The following is a 19,425-nucleotide window of genomic DNA, read 5'->3' as shown; positions in this document are numbered from 1 at the left end:
TGTGCTACTGGTGCATAATTTTTTTAGATCAGTAAAAGAAATGAGAATGATGTTGCAATGTAATTATGATAATTTTGAGAGCCTACAGAATTCTCACTAAAGTTGTGAAGATCCATACCATATATAAGTGTTTAATACATCCTCTTTAAATTTATTTCTGAAATTAAAATTATTACATTTGCACACAAGTTCTTAACATCTGGCAGGTGATCTGTATTTTTACATGCCATAATTGCACTTTACTTACCAGAGGGTGCTGATAATAATAAAACTGTTCTCCTTAGCCTCATCATGAGACAGACATACACTGTATGATAGTCATACTGGTAAAACATGTGGCTACATTTAAATAAGAATTGCAATTGCCCTGATTTGTTGACTCTAAGAAAATGAAAAAAATATTTTGCAGTAATGTATAAAATAAATAAAAATAAAGTGTCTTTATATGTCCTTTGCCTTTAAAAATAAGAGTGTACTAGTTTACTGCATCTGAAAATTGAATAGCTGAAATGACATGGAGCACTCCCTATACAACAAGCAAGTATGGTTGGCCAACCCATAAAGTTCATGACTTCCTAATTTCTTATTAGATCCATTTATCCGTAGTCTGTTTTGAAACAATATTTTATTTTATACTTTATTCAATATATGATTAATATGATTTCTCTGCTGCAACTCTTTGCCTTTTTTGCTGTTACTGCCACTTTACCCATCTTGACAAATGTCACAATGCTGGAAATAGAATTCTGAATATTGGAGATACTCTGAATGAAAAGTCTTCATTTATTTATCTAAAAAGGAGTAAATCAAAGATTGTTCCAGAAGTTCAGTCAGTACTATAATTAAGTGACTTCTTCGTTATCCCTGCTTCATTACTGTCATGGGAAGTTATAATAATGTGCTTCTGTTGCTTCTGCAGCTTTCAAATTGTAAAAGCTCCTTAGGCTTAGAAGAGTTTACAACTGTTTCATAATTGCTTAGATACAAACACCAACCTCAATATTTTTTAGGTGTTCCCCAACACTTTTTATTTTGAAAATTTGAGTGTGAAAATTATAAAAATTTTTCACATAAGTTAAATGTGACATTGTGAATGGGCTTCTAATCTGCTTTTAGAGCGCTTAATGGTTTTAATTTTCAAGTATTTAGTAATTTGTAGTTGGTAATTTGTGTATGTATCTTGCAATCTTAGTTACTACTGTAAAATTTTATTAGGTTTCTATCACTTTTAGAGACTAGGGTAGAACTATTATTGAAAGATTACTCAAAAGACAGGAAAGAGTGGCATTGTCAGGGTAACGTTTCTGAAAAGCAAATAAAGGCATTGTTTGTGAAACTGTTCTGAACATTTTTTGAATAGCTTCAGCTCTTGCGAGACAACCGATCGGACAGAGGACACAAGAAGAACAGCTCTGTAAAAACAGCTAGCAGGTAAGTTAATGTTGCAGCTCTCATTAAAACTGTTTTTGCAGTTGTTGATTTAACTCTCAAATTTTTGTATTAGAAATGACATCATTCTTTTGGGGTATTCTCCATTTTTCTTCTGCTCTTGTGATTTACTTTAAACAATCTCAGTTATATAGCATAATCTTTGTATTACTTACATACATATATATAAATATATATTAGATTTTACTTGAATCTGTATCCAGTTATACTTGTTAAACTCAATCTCTTTAGTAAACATCAGAATTAAATGGATACCAAAACAAGTTTTGTGCTTCTGGCATGTAAGTTAAGTGTTGAAAATGTATGAAATTACCATTATGCATGCATGCTTTTGATATCAAGAAGATAAGTCAAATACTGTAACACTTGAATTGTTCTTATATCATGTTTTGACAACAAAAATCTCATTGTGAAGACTTATTGAAACAAATCTAGTCTATCTTCCAGCTTGCTTCTTCCCCTTAAAAAAAAACAAAGAAGTTAAACACTGAACTGGTAGGCAGTAGTCTAGGAGTCTGTTCTTAGATGTTTTTGGTTTTTGTTGTATTTTGTATGTTATCTGCTGAATTTATTCTGCCAAATGCTATTTTAACTCTAGTATTTTCAAAAAATGAGAAATTATGAAAATGTTCCACTTGCCATGCATAGTACCTTACACAATTTTTATGTTGTTGTGTAAACCTGATGTTGTGATACCAAATGGCTTGTTTTGAAAAACTATAACAGATTTTTTTTATAATAAAATACTATGGTTTTGAGTGAGACTATGAACTTGTCATTCAAGCACTTGCCTTTTAGTATATATGTGGTTATAGTGAAATTAGTTTTTCATATGATTAAATAATTGCTTTGATGAATAGCTGGAAAGTTGGGTCAATGGTTCCTTCAAAAATATGCACAATAAGTATGAATCTATTTCATTGTATAAAAGTTCTGGTTACACACTTTAAAGTATTGTTTTTGCAAGTGCTGGTCATTCATTTTCAGAAACAGATGCTATGTCTCTTAAGAAAAAAAAAAAAAAAGAAAAGTTTTGCATCAGGTTATTTCACAACAATTATTTGTGTTTTTACAGAAAACCATCATTTTCTCTGTGTACCATAGAAACTTTGTCAGTTCTTGGGAATGACTTTAAAGAGTAGTTCTCAGGCTTTTATGGCCATGATATTTTTTACAGTCTGACTGCTGTCTTTGAATATCAAGTAATTATTTATAAGATGTATATTGAACAAACGTTAACACACTTTCAACAGTTCAACTACTGAAAATAAGAATTTAATTTAATTTGCATCACGTGCAACTGTACTTTCTGTCAGGCCAATAACATTTCTAGTGACTACCTTCTTCCTACAGTTTAGATGTTCGCTAACCTAATATTTCACTTTTTATCAAAAGCCATTCTGACCAAAATAAAGATTGAGTTTCAGATGTATCGGAACATCACGTGACAAATACATACCTTATATCCTCGTGTGTTCATAGTACCTATCACCACTCAATTCAAGACAGTTTCTCTGGTATTTCTTTACTTATAAATTAAATTCATAACATTGTGACGTATGTAAGATTTATCTGTGGTTAATGTTCAAGGTCGCTTGTGTTAAAAATTAATTTTAAGGTGTCCCTTGTACCATAAGGGTTAATCTTAGTTTCACCAATCTAGACAGAGAAAGAAAATATTTTTGCATAGTGAAGTTCCTAACAGAAGTTACTGTTTTAATAGCAAATATTGTTCACAGTTAATAAAATGGTGAGCTCCACCTCAGTTGCAAGTAAGCATTTCCATTGTTGTGTACGGAATCTTAAAATGGAAATCTGTCATTTAGAATTTGCCTGTGTCCAAATACTTTGAAAACCACTGAACTACGATGATACCAATCAAGTGTCACAAGGTCACACTACAGCAAATTTTCGCTTCCTTCCGAATTAAATAACCTTGCCGCAAATCCTTCACGATTGCGTTGTTCTGTATTCATATGCAGTTAAATCTTTTGCTGAATGCGAGTGTTTACTCGCACCTGAAAGTCTGAAGCATTCTAAAATTGACTCTAGATTAGTTGATGTTTTAAACTATTACAGTAGTTGCATTGAGATGAGTAACCTCTTTAAAAAGAGGCAGAGAAGTAGTAGTGGCTGTGACCTTTTATGTCTTGCTTTTCTGTTGGTAAATGTGGTGATAGGATAACAGCAGTGGGATAAGAATTGGAAATTCTATGGAATGATTATACTTACCCAGAATACAGTTTAATCTGATTCTCCTACTGCAGGACTGAATTTCTCTGGCTATTTATTTAAATATTTGTCACATAACTGTATTTCTAGTGATGGGACTGTATCTTTTCTTTTCCTGTTCTGAAAGACATCATCTCTTTTTTTTTCATATGTATATAAGATGTGTGTTTTTATGCTTGCATCGATTTTTATTTTTTTTTTTTTACCCCTTTTGGATGAGTGAACACAGTTCTTGTCTCAGCATGTAGACAATATGTAAATACCTACGTTACGTTAGATCCGTGACTTGTGGAATAATTTATTCTGTAAATACATCAGAAAGGTGTGGAGCTCTAAACACTGCAGAGGTCTGCAGCTGCCTCTCTATAATGGAATATCGCTGAATACTTTCTGAGTAAGGTTTACCATACCGGGTTGCTTGTTAGGTTTCTTCTGTGAAAATTAATAATTATGAGCCAATCCTATGCAAATTGTTATAAATGGCTCAAGATTCAAATTAGGATTAAATAAAAAAATAGGATTTATTAAAAGATTATAAAGGAATAGAGGTAAGCAAACAGCACTGGGTGCACCGGGAGTCTCCGCTCCACCAGGACGCACACCAGTTACATCAAGCAGCTGATTTTTATGCACCTAGACTAATACATATTCATTACTACTTCTAAAAAAAGAGATTATTAAAATTAGCTTCCGGGGTCCAGTTCCTCCTACTGGAGCATGCGCATCAGTCTCCTCTGGGGGTCTCTAGGGGTCTTTCATGCTGAAGGCTCGTAGTCTTCCTCTCACCCTTTGTACTTACTTGGCACTATTCCAAGTTTATGGAACACTCTCTGTACACTCTCCGCAGGTCTTGTCTCCCAACCGTCCTTCAGCTTCTTTTTCCTTCCTCTTAATCTCTTGGCCCCCCTGGCCAGATACCAAGGATCCTCATAGTATCCCATAACAGTCACTAGTTGTTATCAGTTGTTCTGAAACTCCCAGACATCAAACACAAACAGCTTTCTTATTTGACGCTTCACTAGTAATTAAAACATTCTTCCCCAGCCATTCACAGACACATCTATAGCAGTGTTAAGTTAATCTCGAAGAAGACAGGAAAAAAGGCTGTAACTGTTAGAACTAGAAGTCAGGAATAACAAAAGCAAACAGGTTCATAAATTTAAGGAGTGTTTTCTGAAGACGTGATAAATTGACTGGAATGAGGGGGAGACTGGGGCACACTGCATCTGTGGTTCAAGAATTAAACTGCCAGTGCAGGGCCCAGAGGCAGACAGGATTCAAACAGAATTATTCTTTATGCACATGAATTTATGGACACGAATTGGAATTGTTAAAACATTCCTCACAATCCCTTATCTTCTTTTTAATATCCCCAATTCGTGTCTCTTCTGTTATTAATAATTGGATTTCATCAGTTTGTTCTTGGAGGGTCCAATTCTTAAGCATCATAATTGACATATTCTCTTCTTTTTTTTTTTAAATGAAGTTATTACCAATGTACTATTTATCACCCGGTGTATTAATAATGTAAGACAAGGTATCATACAAGGTATAAACAATAACATCTTTACACCACATAACAATAAAAATAACACTCTTTTAACCCATGGTTCACCAGTCAGCCATGAAAATAAAAATAAATGAAAATAAATCCCATTCCATATCCTTTCAGGTTTGTGTTTGCTCGCTCACCTCCCCCCTCTCCTTCTCTGGGATGGGAGAGAGAAATGGGAAAGTGAAGCCTGTGAGTTGAGATAAAAACAAGAAGATAATAACAATAATAATAATAACAATAATGATTATAATAGTACTACTAGTAATAATGTGTACGAAACAAGTGATGCACAATGCAATTGCTCACCACCTGCTGTCCGATGCCCAACCTAACCCCGAGCAGTCCGGCCCTCCTCCCAGCCTGCCTGCTGACAGGACAGTGAGAAGCTGAATTTAGCTTGGTCCTTGGCTTGATGTAAGCACTGCTCTGTAACAATTAAAAACAATTAAAACATCAGCATATTATTAACATTCTTCTCATCCTAAACCAGAACATAACTTTCTATCAGCTACTAGGAAGAAACACCCTTTTTATCAATTTTTAAACAGCAATTACTAAAGCTAAATTTTCCACAGACTTCTTCTTCTTGTGCTAGTAAATAATCCAAAGCTAGGCAATTTTGATACAAAGCAGTTCTTATCATTTATAACTATTTCTATTACAGCTAATAACCTAATTATTCTATTAAGTATATATACTGGGGTCCTATAGTCCCACGATCTGTCTTCTGCCCACGTAGCTGGATCATAATAGGCAAACACCTTCAGGGTTGATTCAGGCTTGTGTTACCATTCGGCCTGTCAGGGTGATCCAGCTCCTGGAAAACGAATCACAATTTTATATAGGTTAAAAAAAAAGGTTCTTATGTTATTTTCTCAGGACAACCTGACCTTAGTGTGGGAGAAGTCCAGTCGAGGCCCTCTCACTCGGCAGTCAATACCCATAGGGGTTGCCTCCCTCGGTAGACCATACACACCGCAGTGGAGGGTCCTGCCCTGGTCTTGCCTTCTCCCTTTCCTCCCTTCAGGCTTGTCCCCTTTATTTGGCATCCTTAATTCATGCAGAGCCTTGTTGCCAGAATATTAGCTCTTCCTTAGCTTGAGTTTCAGTTTCCCAGGAGCGGACTCAACCCTCCAAGTTTCAGTAGTTACTGGTCCTTTTATTCTGGATGCATGGGTCCCTTTCTGCGGTTCTCACAGCTGTTACAGTAGTCAGTAAAACAAGGTACAGTCCCTCACACCCATGCCCTTGAGCCAAAAGCAAAAAGTCAATAGCAGCTTGATCCTGTAAGAGCGCATGTCGCAGACTATTTTGATCTGGTAACATCTCCTCAAGTATCTCTGTCATGGCATAGGCTTGCTTCTTGGCCCAGCATACCAATTTTTCTAAGTTGTTACGTGCGGCCGCAGATGCCACTCCAAGCACTAAAATTGCCAATGCTGCTCTAGCTGCAACCCCACACAATTCAACATTATCATTGCTATCCGGTGCAAGCAATGCCCATTTATGTCTGGTGATCTCACGCAACTGTAACAAGCTAGGAGCAAATACAATGAGTTTATCTAAGTAACATGGACATCTGATAGCATTTGCAGCGATACCTTGCCAGGCCCCATCCCCACAAATCAGAAAAACATCAGGAGGTAAGGCCAAAGCTGTACAATTGTAGTTGTTACCCCTTGTCTCCATGTTATGAACCCCTAAACCCTGCTTAGCAGTGTCATTATAATCACGGATGTTATTTGTATTTCTGTACCCGTATGGCCCTTTCCAGGTTCCTGTAGCAGGATTCATCTGATAGCCAGGGCTACGTTCACATTTGTAGCCACCTTTCAGGTTGATACATATTTGACTACAGATACCAGGGTTTTGGCATTCATCACTATCTCCACAGTTTCCCAGCTGGACAGTCACATTCATTTATGTTGCATTCCTTCAGGGGCTCAGGGTCCCAGTCCTTGAAGTCTCTCTGCTGGTTACACACTTTATTGATATCTTATGCATTCTCCACTTCTGCACTTGAATTTGCCAGGTCCAGAGCACTGAATAACATTGTTACAGTTTGCTTCATCAGTGCCATCCAGACAGTCTTCACATTTTACTCTAGCACCGTTGGCAGCAGTGCACAGTCAGGCGAAGGCGAGCAGCAGGCAGAGTGCCCTGCACTGTCACCTGTGTCACTTATACTACTCCTATTACCCATGCTGTTAGTGTCAGTGGCATCCTCCTTGTACCGTTTCTGTCTTTGTCTCCCCCCTTTTCTTTTTGTCACTGGCCATTCACCACAAATGGATAAGACATATGATTACTAGTTAGGAAAGAGAGTGTAACGTCTGTTATACGGCTGCAGGCATTGCCAGCTGCAACCTTAGGTTTGTGAAAGAGCCTGCCGGTGGTCATTTGGCAGTGTAATCAGCGTCTCTGCACTCCTGCCCTTCAATAGAGCTAAGTCGTCATTAGTAATAGTTATAACACCGATCTGGGGACTAATAGTCTTTTTTTTGCATTGCAAGATAAACCTTTTATAAAAAGAATGCCAGAGTGAAGCAGCACAGCCGCTGCTGCCGCTGCTTCCATGGTTATGTCAGACAGGCTGCAGGGTCCTGATGTCCGCCCCTCTGCTCTGTGCCGACTGGCCTCACGGTGAGGGTCAGCTACCAGTGTCCACTGACGCCTCTGGTCTCCCGTAGCAACTCGATCTCGGATGTTCTGCAATTACTTCAATTTCCCCGCATTTTGCAGCTTCTGTCAGGTCTATTCTGTGTCTCTCAGAGCCGTCCGTGGCTCTGCAGCGTCTCTCAGTGCTCTCTCCGTCCAGCGGTAGTCCCTCCGTAGTGTCTCGGGCCTCCCAGCGCCGCTCCGGTCTCTCGGCGCCGCTCAGGTCTCTCGGCCTGTTCAGGTCTCAGCGAGTCTGGGTCTCAGTGAGTCCAGGTCTCGGCCTGTGCGGGCCTCATATGTTGCAGGAAGCATGTCATATCATGCTCCTGCCTTTTTCTTGTCACAGTCAAAACATTTAAGAGCAAAAATAGGATACACAAAATACACAAGATACACCGGGCCCATATATTAGGCACCACCACTCAAAACTTGGATAAAACAGCACTTCTTTTCAGTTTGTCAAGCACTTTGTTCGTCTCTGCCCACTCCCCTTGCGGAGAGTACGGAACAATGGATCGGAACTCTGCAATCGCTTTGCAGCAATGCTGCGTCTCACTCACACAGCACACTCGCACACGGAGGCCTCCAGCACATCTCATTCATACCACAGGAATATAATTTAGAATGATAACCAACCAAATAAGTATTGTCTCTGACTGTGTTCTTCGTGAAGTGACTTGTAACACTTTGTTTCAAACCCTTACATTTACACAAATACTTTCAACACAAAATACATACATAAAAACACATACAATTATTAACACTCCAGTTAGTATCCCTCCAGCAGCCGAAAACATACCGTTTGTCTGCAGTTTCAGGAGATCTTTGCTCCTGCAGTGAGCAGCTGAGAGTGGAGTCCCCTCCGAGCAAAAACACTCAGGGTGCACCTAGGGGCGTCCACGCTGCAGCCGATCCCGCAGCCGAGCAGAGTGTCTCCTGCCTGGCTCACCAAAATGACTCACAGAAAGCTGACTCCACAATCAGTAGGATTGTAAAGTAGGTATGTTTACTCAGTTCCATGCAGCATGGGGCGGGTAGTCCCCCCAAAGTCGTGCAGGCCTAACGTGACAAATTGCTTTAGTAAAAAGTTACATATACATAAACATTCCTATACATATACATAACCTGTCCCTTTATGAACAGTCCTCCTTATTTTAGACCCCTTGGTTAAAGTCTGAACCATGAGGTTGTTTTTGATCTGGTTCTCGGGGTCCGAGAGGCTCCTGTTATCTGGTGGTATAAGCGCAGCACAGCACAGTAGCACATATTCATTCTTAATCAATTGCTCTCTAATTTCTAATTCCAATGTTTCAGCTTGCTCTTTTCTGGATCCACGGGTATTCTACTATTAATGTTCAAAGCCTGACAGACCCCGTCCTCCGTGGATCAAAATACAGGGGGTCTTAAGGGTTCTTTTGGTCATTCTATCATAAAATACTAGATCATTTTCAATTTACTCTTTAATTTCCTGGGGCCCCTATTGTTCCAATTTCTAATCATTATTCATAATGGACTTTTTGGTCATATATCTGGTAATTTGCTCCCTTTCTGGTCCTTGGTCTTCGATTTTATCTGACCCATCCAGGAATTTTACTAGTGGCAATTCCCACAGCCCTTGGCTGCCCAGTGAGAGTGTCTTGCAGGGGGTTTAGGACCTATCACCCACCCACGTATCCCTCTTCTCACCAGCCCAGCCCCCCCGACAGGAGATTAGAACCAGTGAGAAAACAAAAAGACCTCCACGCTGACTTTAGAAGTCTCAGTTACACTCTCACACACAAAAACTGGCAACCGTACCCTTACCCAACCGGACGGTATCTTACGAATCAGTCGTCTTCGTCCAGACTCCAATCGGACAGTATCCACCAGCGTCTCTGCTGTCTTCGTCTGGGATCGAACCAGACGGTATCCAAACGACTGTCGTCTTCATCCGGTTCAATTCCGGACACCGGAATCCAACCGAACGGTATCCAAACGACTCTGTCGTCTTCGTCCGGATCTTCGCGCGCAGAATTACGGGCAAAAAACAGCCGGCAACAAGGGAGCTCAAAAAAATCAAATTCTTTGCTTACCTTTATTCAGGTTCAGGATGGCATTAGTCCCGATCCGACTCAAACAGGAGCCACCAAATGGTGGGGCGCCTCTCCTAGATTAAATCAGAATTCAGGAACTATAGCCATCCCGGACGAGCCCCCAAATTGTTATAAATGGCTCAAGATTCAAATTAGGATTAAATAAAAAAATAGGATTTATTAAAAGATTATAAAGGAATAGAGGTAAGCAAACAGCACTGGGTGCACCGGGAGTCTCCGCTCCACCAGGACGCACACCAGTTACATCAAGCAGCTGATTTTTATGCACCTAGACTAATACATATTCATTACTACTTCTAAAAAAAGAGATTATTAAAATTAGCTTCCGGGGTCCAGTTCCTCCTACTGGAGCATGCGCATCAGTCTCCTCTGGGGGTCTCTAGGGGTCTTTCATGCTGAAGGCTCGTAGTCTTCCTCTCACCCTTTGTACTTACTTGGCACTATTCCAAGTTTATGGAACACTCTCTGTACACTCTCCGCAGGTCTTGTCTCCCAACCGTCCTTCAGCTTCTTTTTCCTTCCTCTTAATCTCTTGGCCCCCCTGGCCAGATACCAAGGATCCTCATAGTATCCCATAACAGTCACTAGTTGTTATCAGTTGTTCTGAAACTCCCAGACATCAAACACAAACAGCTTTCTTATTTGACGCTTCACTAGTAATTAAAACATTCTTCCCCAGCCATTCACAGACACATCTATAGCAGTGTTAAGTTAATCTCGAAGAAGACAGGAAAAAAGGCTGTAACTGTTAGAACTAGAAGTCAGGAATAACAAAAGCAAACAGGTTCATAAATTTAAGGAGTGTTTTCTGAAGACGTGATAAATTGACTGGAATGAGGGGGAGACTGGGGCACACTGCATCTGTGGTTCAAGAATTAAACTGCCAGTGCAGGGCCCAGAGGCAGACAGGATTCAAACAGAATTATTCTTTATGCACATGAATTTATGGACACGAATTGGAATTGTTAAAACATTCCTCACAAAATTAATACCAAGATTTATTACTGGAAGGATAATTTGATTGTTGAGAACTGCTGCTAAGGTTACTGATGAACAAAATGTTAAGGAGGGACAGTCCTGCACCCAAAACTTAGTACCTGGTTAGATTATATGATGCTGATACAATTCAACATGTGATCTTCTGTATTTGACACATTATAAAATACATATCTATTTATGATACCTTTGCAGATGAGTTTTAATCTACAAGTGCCTTTGCCATTGATGAATTAAATTGTATACACAGTGCTACATATTACTGGTTTAAAGGTTTTTTTTCCTTCTACAAAAACTTGAAAAAGTTCTGTGTTCAAATTCTCTCTTTGCATTAGGACAGGAGCAGTCCCCTCCTATAGCCTGCTGCACTGCTTGAAGGTGCTAATTCTCTTAATATTGCTTGTTTTCATCCTTTACTCTTTTGCCAGTAAAGAAGTTTTTTTGTCTGCATTTTTTAATGTGCTTTGGGCAAAACCAGCCTGGTAAGCTCAACTCACCTATTTAAATTAAATTGGCTGGTTTTGTACAAACCATATTAGGGAATGCTCACATGATTTCTTCCTCCGGCAGAGCTGTGGAGATGATAATCTCCAGCAGATGTGTGATAACAAATAGCTTGGGATAGTAATGTCTTCATCTGGCGCAGTTGTTAGCAGACCAAATGTCTGTCTGTAGCCCGAGGCTGTGGGCAAACAATTGAACATGATTGAGTTATGGTGAGTTAACAAGTTGTTGCTTGGCAGCTGAACTGCCATAGCTGATCGTGTGCTCATTGTTTGCATGCTCCCATCATGAGGAGAAACATATTTTCTTAAGTCACCTTTGTAAAATTTTATAATAATGGGTTCTACCTAAAGGAAGATTCCCCAGGGCTAAGAACATGCATTTGGTCAGCTGTGGAGACAGAGTTGAACCCTATTTTGCTAAGCTGCTATAGCATCGTTATATTGAGCATGTGATTATCCTGCTAAGTACTTAGAGGACCTCTGTCACACAGAGGTCTGTGTGCCTCTTAATTTTTTATGTATTTGTCTTCACAATATCCCTATAAAGGTAGGAAGTAGTTTTATTCTCACTTGACAGACTAACCAGAGTACTTAAGCAACTTACTACTTTGCCTTTGGTTATACAGTCAATGCAGTCAACTAGTTATTTTTTGCTATAATCGAGAAACATTTCAGATTGGGAAAACAGCAGACTACTGAGTAAGTTAAACCAATACAATTGTACAATTATTTCCTTTACAGTCTTGTTCCATATTTCTTTTTGCAGTGTGTTCCTGTTAAGTATCACTAATTATTTATCTACCTTTTTTTTTTTTTATTGTACAGTAAGTAGAGTTTATGACGCACACATGTGTGGAGAAAGAATGAGAAGAAAATACTACCCAAACTTTTGCTGTTTGCCAGTTTTTTGGTCATACATTGATAATTCCATGTTGGCTTTCCACACTCAAATATTCCCTCAGTGATCTTTAAAAGGCAAAAAGCTATTTGTAATTCTTATGTAGCTCAGTCCTGGCTTGAAAATAGGCTAAGTCATACTCACAAAAGTGATTTCGTGGTGGTGTAGAATTATACTAGTTAAGTTTAAACTAGGTAGTTGATGCTGTGCTAACAATTTTATCAATGTAGCGGCAACTTAGGATGAACTACTTCTTGTGGCTGAAAAGTAGACCATAGCATGAGATGGAACCTTAATATTTATTTAAAAATCAATAGAGGCACCTACTGAGCAATTACTATAATGTGCATGGAGGATGGTAAGCCATTCTTCCAATGGTAACCTGTTGTGGTTCTGTTTTGAGATGGCAAGAATTCCTTGAAGCCTGCTCTTGCCATAGTAGATAGCCCAGGCTGAAATATAGGTCTTTGTAGTGTGAGACCTTCTGGAAAGAAGACTGAAGTAGTTCAAGAAGTGTTATGTAAAGGAAATGTCTGATGCTACTAAATAGTGGTAAGTGTCAATTAAACAGAATGTTAATTATGACTTCCCCAGGTTTTCTGCAACTGCTTCACTCCTTTTCTTAGTCGTTCTCAATCCAGTTTAATTATGTGTCTTGTAAAAGATGATGTCTCTCAAGAACATATGTTTGTGATTTTTACTTTTTATGACTAACGGTATTCTCTTAAAGAAAGTACCTAAGAAGAAAAATGACAAGAGAGCTGATGAGAGTTTTTCAAAAGCGCATTATTGCTCTGGTTAAAAATATGAATTTCAGCCTTCCCCAGTTTGGAAGGGAAACCCTTATTTGTACATTTGTATAGCACTTGTTCATTTTCATCTGATGATGCAGATATGGTATGTTTTTAAACAGATGTGACAAGTAGTATTACAGCTGCTCTTTATTTGATCTTCTAAAGAGACAAAGATGTGCAAGGATTCTGTCTGCTCCCTCTTTCCCACCGTGTCATCTGTTGTTTGGGAAAGAGTCCTAATTTGCAGCAGATACAAAACTATTTGTCGTGTTGCAGGTTTGCCAAAAATAAATGAAACCATTAATTACTACATTTTTTGAGCAGCTGTTAATAGATTGGAATAAGAAAACTGTACATTAGACTACTGGTTAATTACAAGAACTGTAATTGTTTAATGTGGCTTTTGTGGAATGAAATTACAATACCAGAGGAGGTAAATTCAGCCTTTTTTTTTATTATGATTTTAAATTAAACGTGAAGAAGTGCACGTAGTTACACTATAATAAAACTAAGGAATGCATAGCTGTTTTATTAGGTGATTCACTTTTGCTATCACATGAACATATTCCCAACAAAAATACTTTAAAAGGTAATATTTAAACATGCCTTTTAATTTGAATGTACAACTATTAAAGGTAGTGAGTTAATATCTTGTAACCCTAAAGCTAATAATGCAGGAGATCCAGATACAACATTAAAATCCAAATGTGTTTACATCATTAGAAATTAACTACTAAGCAGTTTTATCTCCTCTTTGGAGTGCCGTGAAGCAGTAACTCTACAGTTATGATTCGTGTTTAATAGTATTTGCAGTTCCAGATTAAATTATGTGAATGTTTGAGGACACGTTGCTTTCTTCCCCTGCTGTCACCCTCAGGGACAATGTTATTCTATCAGTCTCCTCTTTGAGAAGAGACAGTGCCATTTTGGAAGAGGGCAATTTCTCTTTGAGTTTTCTGCACTATGGCCTTATTTTTAAGATTGTGAAAAGACTTCCTTTGTGGACAGGGGAGAGAGCAGTTTGCTATTTCAAAATGTAGTCAGTATGTGGTGCTTTGGAGAGATTTAGTTGTATGGAAATATTTCTTTATTGGTTCATGGGTATATTTAAAATATCAATTAATAAAATCGACATTAATCACTAATTGTCTTAAAAGTACCATACCATTTTAACTCAGCCCCTATGAGTACATTTCCAGAAGTAGCAGAAGATTTGAAGAGACCATACTCTATTTTGGAAAATACATTCTGATATGCTCTGAGTGGTTTCATTGCATCTGTAATTCAAAACTAAGTTTTAACTACAAAACCAGAAGCAGAATTTCATAGTTACTACACTAAAAGCTAATATAATTTATAATATTGTACATAAATAGGCTCCTAAGTTATATATATATATATTATTTAAAATTGAATGGGAGGTATACATGAATGTATGAACTAACAGTAAGTCAATTAGTCACGATTAAAAAATAAAAATAGAGAGAGTGAACCTCCAGAAATGCTGTACCTCCAGATCTTCCTTCTGTACAATCTGGATTGAATTTTGCCCTGGATGAATTGACAGCAAATTTCTATCTGTCAAATACCTGAATTTCAGCAAGATATGCTTGTTTCTCACACCTGTGTTTTGTTGTTTTTTGGTTTTTTTTGGTGCAGCTTGCTTCAGTTTGTACTCCACAACTCAATCTTTGTTTCAGTTCACCTGTTAAAATGCTAATGGCATAAGGATAAAGTTCATTTGGGCTTGAGAGGAGCTAAGGCCCTTCCTGCTATTAAAGCTTAGTGCAGGAGCAATGCACAGTAACTTGTGCTGTAGTTCTGCAAACTGTTTAGTCTGTTGTTAAGCAACATTGCAATCAAAAGAGGCCATTTCATGTTCTGTTTTTCCAGCACTCATTTGTCCCAACATGAACATACATGCAGTCATAGAAAGACTCATGCTGGGGAAATGATTTCTACTAGGATGATCCAAAAATTTGGATCCTCTCTGATTCCCCATACAGGTACATGAAAGCTGTATACCACTAATGTAAAGATAGATAGCCATGTGCTAAGGAAGGGTGGGATTGCATCTTTCTGTTATTACTGTAAATTAAACTGTGTAAGTTTCACATCGAGTTTCTGTTGATCTTGTAGGCATCCCTGGAACTCATAGATATAAAGCAGCAGCCACTGGTGCACACTGACTCAAATTCTGAGCAACAGGTGCAGGCACACTGACTTCTGTTCAAACTGGGGTTTTAACTAAGGAGAGAAAGAGTGGTGAAGAAAATATAATTAGCTTGTTTCATATTATATAGAATTTCCATGTTTTGTTTTGTTGTTTTTTTTTTTTATATATTTTTAAACTGATCATTTATTGTAATAATACATTTCAGCCTATTTGAAAATTGTTGTTCAGTAACTGTTGTAGCTTCCAGAAGGAAGAAATAGATGGTATTCAGCATGCTGATTTTTGGATTTTGTGTTGCTAAGACTGCTGTTACTTTTTTTTTTTTTTTCAGAAATGTTAAAATACAGAGCAGGAAGAGATAAGTCAGTGTTTCTAACTTTCTCCTACCTCCTCTTCTTTGTCATTAGAAAGTCTGATTTTGCATTTGCTCCTACATATGCAGGCCCCTTATACTCAATGGGGTTTCATGACAGCTACTAAGATGAGTGGGTGCAGAGTGTTAGGAAGCATAATTTGCTTAATGTTCAGTGTCAGGTTTTTTTTGTTTTGTTTTTTCCCTTCCTCTCTCCATGCACACAATTATATATTTGTTTACAATATTATTGTCAGATTTATAGCTGCTATCTTGGCCAGACAATCAGATTGTTTAAAGAGTTGTTTGTCAAGCTTAGTATTAAAAATATGGAAGTAGAAGAACTGAGGAGAGTGAAGCTGTGGTCCAGCTTCAGGATTGTTTTCTTGGAACCAGTTGAAAGGTAGTAGGTTAACAGCCGACTGCATTGTTTGTAATATGACAAAAAGCTTCTGGATCACCGGTCTAGATCTAGGTCTGAATGGCCAGCTGAACATCATTACATTGTGCTGGCTGTTTACTTGCATGAATTGAATTACTGGTCTCTCACAGTGGACCAAATACAATCCAGTTGTCCATACTTTCTCACCTTCTCCACACAGAGGCAAAGGAGGAAATTGGCATAAAAGTTGAGTGCTTTCAAACTTATATTTCCCTTGTTCCATTTTTAAGTTACTATATTAGATATTTGTGATGGATTTTTATGCTGTTAATTCATGTTCTGTACCTGCTTTAAAAGAGAATTTTGAATGTGGTACTAATGTTTGCAATGTTTTAACATTATATGAATATAATCCAGAACTGTAGGTAAGACAAGTTTTGCAAGTCTTTTCAACAACATACATTTGTCCTGTACTGACTATATTTAGTCATACTTAGTAAACAAATATGTATTCAGAAATACCTGGAATAAACAGTGTAGCTGAGTAAACTATCCAGTCCTACTGTGAAAGTATCTGTTCAAAGCCATGGTTATTGCTTAAGCCAAAAAAGATGTTTTCCAAGTCATTTCAGAGATAGATCAGGACCCATATCTTTTGGATATTAACGATGTTGTCACAAGATGAAGAGAGAAAAAAAAAAGTTTGCTTTAGAATTTGTAGAACGATATTGCCCTGTAACAGAATGGTATATTACCACAAGCTGTTTCCTAACTACATTTCCTAATTACACAAATATCAGCATTACTAATTTTTATCAGGGGTTCTTCAATTCAAAATAATACTGGAACGTCCTGTCATAAATATTTTGAAATATTCTGATATAAATATTAATTTCCTCTCTTGAAAATGTGAAATCATGTGATTTGTTGAAGAAAGCTGTAGTTTTAGCTATTTAATTTTTAACAGAAGTGGATTTTTTGATTTTATTCCCTCTGTGTTCCTTGGTGACTTGTTCATACACCAAGATATTGGTTTGGATTTGCCTTTGTGTAATTCATATACTTTTGATCAATTCCAACTCATGCCCAATTATATTACACTAAATTAACATAATTCAACAGATGTTGATATTTAAATGTTTTCTGGCATTCACATCTTGGACAGCTGTCTTAGAGCTTGGGGAAAAGGCAAACATTTAGAGTTAAATGCTGAACATATGCTTAAATTACTAATTAGAAACAAGAAAAAACAATGCATTATCCTTTCTGAGGGCAGTAGGCCTCTAATAGAGAACAAAATTTTACAGACTCTTAATTCACAAAGTACAAGTGACTTGAGATTAGGTGTCACAACATCTATAGTGGTATAAATCTATATTTTCCATTGTGTTTGCTATGTCTGTATAGACTTGCAGAGTTAGATAAATTTTGAACTACTTATATGACTACTTAAATGACATTTAGAAATGCTGAAAAAGATAGCACAAAGGAAGCTATTAGGATACAGTATTTGGTGATGAGATAAAATTTCCTTCTGTCCTCATAAGATTATTTTGTTCATTCATAATAAGGTTGCACTAGGACTTTCCATAAAACAGGTATGTCACCCTTACATTTAAAGTTACATTGTGAACAGATTGGCTTAGTATGAAAGGAGTTTGACAGAGTTGCATTGTTTTATCACATCTGTTTAAAATTTAATGAAAGGAAAATACAGTGCATAGCTCTTGTGGTTAATGTAATATTTTTCACACTTGTGGAGGCAGATGCTGCAATCTGTTCTATAGATGATATCATTCTTTAGACAAGTTTGAAGAAATGTTCAGTGTTTGTAAAGGAAGTAGAGGAATCAAGTGTGGCACTGATTTCACGTGAATGGTGTCTGAGAAAGTGATACCAAGAAGAAATCCATATTCATCTTCATAACCATTAAAAATTAATGTTTATGCTGCAAATGACATTTATTTCATTGTTATTTTGCCAATTCTTTAGCACTGAATAAAGTTTCTGTAAAAACTTTTAACATATTTTGCAGACAAGACTAATTTGCAGCAGTATTGGTCTACTACTCCTAGCCAAGAGAGAAGTAGAGGGGGAGGGGTGTTCTTTCTATAACCTCCAGAAAGTTAGTGTAAGGGAATGTGTATACATTGTGAACGATGTCACATGTTAAAAATAAAATCAAGCAAACGGGAGATATTTAAGTTTCTGATTTGCAGAAACCTGTTTCCTGGTGCAGATTATAATTAATGCAGATTTTGCAAGTTCCATAAGAGCCACAAAATCCTTCTAATGCACCAGAAGAGTATAATGGAGGTAGAGGATAGACCTCGGGTATACTTGGAGCATATGATCTCAGCCATCCCATTACTAAATGTATTTTTTCTAGAAGATAGGTTAATTGAAGAATGTTCTGAAGGTTTACCAAGAATGCAGCTACCATAGTAGCTTTAGTGTAGACTACACTATAGTGTAGTGCGGACCATTCTGGCGCTTAATACATTGTGCCCAGAATGCCACCAGGCACACATGCACGTGATGTTTCTATGACGAACAACAAAATAGGTAAGTCAGATAAATTTATACTGAGTGACATCTCAAATACTTTTAACAAAATGTTACTGGACTGTTTCCCAAGACTGCTGTGTATCATTACACTAAGATCTGGAGTCCTAAGCTTCATTGTTGAATGAACATTATATCGTTATATTGTTCATTCTTATTTGTTGTCATTTAATCCACGGAAATGACCTCACAGAAGTGTCCTGCATATCTACTTGAACTGCACATGCACTGTAGGATGTAGGTACCATTTTCAGTACGGACAAGGAACGTTCCAGCCATGTAATTGCTCATGAGGCACATGTTACCACAGGGTTACTGTTCTCTGAGGATTCACATGGAGACCAGGGGCTGTGCTCACATTTTCACTAAGCTGTGTACTACAAGGAAAAGAGGAGATTCAAGATTTATGAGTAAATCTTCCCTTATAAAATTCCCTAACCATTGTTTTTCATATTATTTTCCCCAAAAGCAAATGTGCCTTGCTTATTTCAGTGTTGTATTATGAAATTGTCATGTGTTATTTCTGTGGTTATACTGAGGTACATGCCAGTGGCAAAGCTTAGAATTATTGGTTAATTGTAGGGTAATACAGCATCATCTTCACAGATTCACAGCACCAGTTGCCTAGTATGTATATTTGACGGTGCAGGGAGTGGTAGCTTTTGGTCCATACTTCTGGAGATTTAGTCAAAAGGATGTGTAGAAGTTTTTGCTCAATGTATCTAATTAGCTAGTAGTGTCATTGGACATTTAGTAAAACATACATAGT

The 19,425-nt window shown here is 37.5% G+C and overlaps 1 protein-coding gene across 2 annotated transcripts in view; it reads left to right on the top strand.

Annotated features, from left to right (window-relative positions):
* Positions 1-19,425, top strand: part of GPATCH2 (G-patch domain containing 2) — a 123,182-nt gene that overhangs the window by 82,495 nt on the left and 21,262 nt on the right. For both annotated transcript variants that reach the window (XM_027453741.3, XM_027453742.3), the window contains exon 8: positions 1,361-1,431. In XM_027453741.3, coding sequence (XP_027309542.1) covers positions 1,361-1,431 — 71 coding nt within the window. The remainder of the gene's footprint in view (positions 1-1,360; positions 1,432-19,425) is intronic.

This window comes from Anas platyrhynchos, chromosome 3 (assembly GCF_047663525.1).
Source record: "Anas platyrhynchos isolate ZD024472 breed Pekin duck chromosome 3, IASCAAS_PekinDuck_T2T, whole genome shotgun sequence".
NCBI lineage: Eukaryota > Metazoa > Chordata > Aves > Anseriformes > Anatidae > Anas > Anas platyrhynchos.
Note: the sequence above shows the minus strand (reverse complement) of the source record. Positions and strands in the feature narration are given on the sequence as shown.